General features: G+C 40.8%; 1 protein-coding gene across 1 annotated transcript; it reads left to right on the forward strand.

Moving 5' to 3' along the window:
- Positions 1–318: 318 nt before the first annotated feature.
- Positions 319–1,779, forward strand: LOC106125103 (uncharacterized). Its single transcript, XM_013322182.1, has one exon. The coding sequence runs from the start codon at positions 319–321 to the stop codon at positions 1,777–1,779; it is 1,461 nt and encodes a 486-aa protein (XP_013177636.1).
- Positions 1,780–2,660: the final 881 nt, after the last annotated feature.

The following is a 2,660-nucleotide window of genomic DNA, read 5'->3' on the forward strand; positions in this document are numbered from 1 at the left end:
ATGCGCTCTCAATTCGCGCCAGTTATCTTGACCCGCTAATTGAGCTTCACTTGCCGTTGCCGCGGCCGGCGGCCATTGGTCTGTACAATCCTTCCCCGCCCCCCTGCTCGCTCTCCATTGGCCCGTTACCACGCCTACGCGACTTAAAAGGCCCCGCTAAGGGTAGTTCTTAACCCCACTTATATATTTTCCACCCTTATGTTGCGCTCGCATTCGTAAAGTTACCGACGGGTAGTACGCACGCGTCTTGCCACCTCTCAACTCCGATACAAGTGTCAAAAGTTTGAGTTCGTGTAAGTTTCTTTAAATGAAAAAACAATGACAATGGACGTTCAAAATAATTTTCAAAATTATAAAGAGCCGTCCCCGGACGCCAAGGAGACTAATTTTAATGTCGAAAGTGCGCGATCGACGCAAATATCGAAGAGCGAAATGCAAACTACTGTACTGAACCAGAACAAAACTTCGAAACGATCTTTTGACGTCGCTTTCCTCATGATGCCGGATGACAAAGTTAGACAGAAGCAGCCGGAGCGGCAACTGAGAGTTTCCAAGCAGTTGTTCAGCACAGAAGAGTGGGAACAGCCGGCTAAAAGAGCAACGGAAGTATACAAACACCACGATCTGTCCATCGACGTACTTGACGATAAGGAGCAGGACGAAGACCGGGTACGGATTAATAATAATATTTCACCTGGCTTCGGATCAGATATTAACATAGACGTCGGAACAGATGAATATCCAAGTAAATCCACATATTTTAGCGATTCTGATACCTCTGAACGATCTAGAAGCCGCCCAAATTCCAACGAAAGTGCAGCCAGGCCAAAATTTTTACCCGAATATAAAAGTAAAATATTCGATGATCCGACATTGATAAGCATGCAAACAAGAGCGAGATACGATAACAGGTTCGGCGAAAAATCTCAAGACATGTCACCTAAAAGCGCCTTCACTAAAGTGTCGAACTTCACAGTCCGATCACCGAATCCCTCAGTAAGTCCTGACAACCTTCATTATCAGAACTCCATTAGCCCGCCACTGTCGGCTTCGAGTCCTCCCGCTAACGCCTTCAATAAAGCAAATGCTTTCACCAATTTAATTAGCCCCGCACACCTCTTAAACGGTAACAGTTTCTTCAAAGGCCATAATGTGCCATCTTCTTCCCCTAACTATCCAGAATCGAGCATGTTGCCCCAAAGAACGCAGAACTTTAAAGGCATGGAATACCAAGGAAAGCAACCAGAACCTAAAACATCGCAAATATCACCCAACAAAATGAACTTTTTGCCATTTAGACCAGAGATACCGTACTTACAGGCAGGATCGTCGTACCCTTTCGGTGTACAAAATTTCCAACAACCGAACGCCGACTTTATGAAGTTCCCAGTCTCGCCACGGGAGTCCGTCAGTCCACTGATAGCGAATCCCGCAGCAGCTATACTAAGCACTCTGTTGCCACCGACGTTAGCTGCGTTCTCTTTGCCGGCACAGAACGTGTGCGCTAAATGTAGCATCAGCTTTCGAATGACTTCCGACCTGGTGTACCACATGAGGACTCACCACAAAAGTGAAACAACCAGTGACCCCAATAGGAGGAAACGAGAAGAGAAGCTGAAATGTCCCGTGTGCAACGAGAGCTTCAGGGAGAGACACCACCTGACGCGGCACATGACAGCGCACCAGGACAAAGAAGGGGACATGGATGACGTATCCCCAGCGAACTATAATAAAAAAGCCAAACAGTTTTATCCTCACAACGGTTCCGTTCTTAAGTGAATTGCTTTGTAGATGTTTGACGTTTACTTCGAAAAAGATGTTCTTACTCAGAAATTATATGTTATAGTAAACCTTTTAGAACCATGTCACATAAAACATGTTAAACATTTTAATGGGTTCACCTCGTTGTTGTTATTTAATTGTATTCCATTGTGCAATATTAGTTATAAGTATTTATTTTGTAAATATTTATTTGATAGGCCATTAAATAAGTTATGTAAAATAAAAAATATGTGTTTTTCATCCCTCATCCAACTGGAGATGTAACGAAATGAATAATAAAATCACTTTTTAAAATAAACACCTTTTGTTTTCTTCTTGTCTTTTTAAAAAAACAATTTTGTTTATTATGACGCCTGCAGGAAACAGTTCGAAATGTTAACTCTTGAGCACATAGCGAGCCCTCTATAAGCTTATTGTTTACCACGTTCTAAATAAAATTAATTTATAAGTATCTTTGATTTTCTCTCTTTACTTATCTCATCCATTATTGTTACATCCCAGCAACTAACACGGCATAGCAAAACTAATTCAAATGGGGGAAGTCGATAAAGCTATCAAGATTTTCTCTCCCGCATCGGTCACAAAGCGTGTTAATGTTCCACAATTTATTTCATAATGTGTAAGTTTATTCGTCCATTAATTACTAGGTCAGTTCGAAATTGATCTGTACGAGTTAAATTAAATAGAGATTTTTTCTAAAACGACGACTTTTGTCGAAATCCGACATTCTAAACTTTGTTTTATAAATTATAAGAAGAAGATTCATTCATTTGGTTAAAGTAACTTACAAAAATATATTGACATAATCAGTACGTACTGATGTACATCAGAATTGATATTTTTATATATTACGCTATTTAAAACTTTTCTGACCAAGA

Source organism: Papilio xuthus, unplaced genomic scaffold (genome assembly GCF_000836235.2).
Source record: "Papilio xuthus unplaced genomic scaffold, Pxut_1.1 DF825928.1, whole genome shotgun sequence".
NCBI lineage: Eukaryota > Metazoa > Arthropoda > Insecta > Lepidoptera > Papilionidae > Papilio > Papilio xuthus.

Excerpts from the sequence above, each read along its gene's own strand:
- LOC106125103 (XM_013322182.1), top strand. The coding sequence starts at position 319 with ATGACAATGGACGTTCAAAATAATTTTCAAAATTATAAAGAGCCGTCC.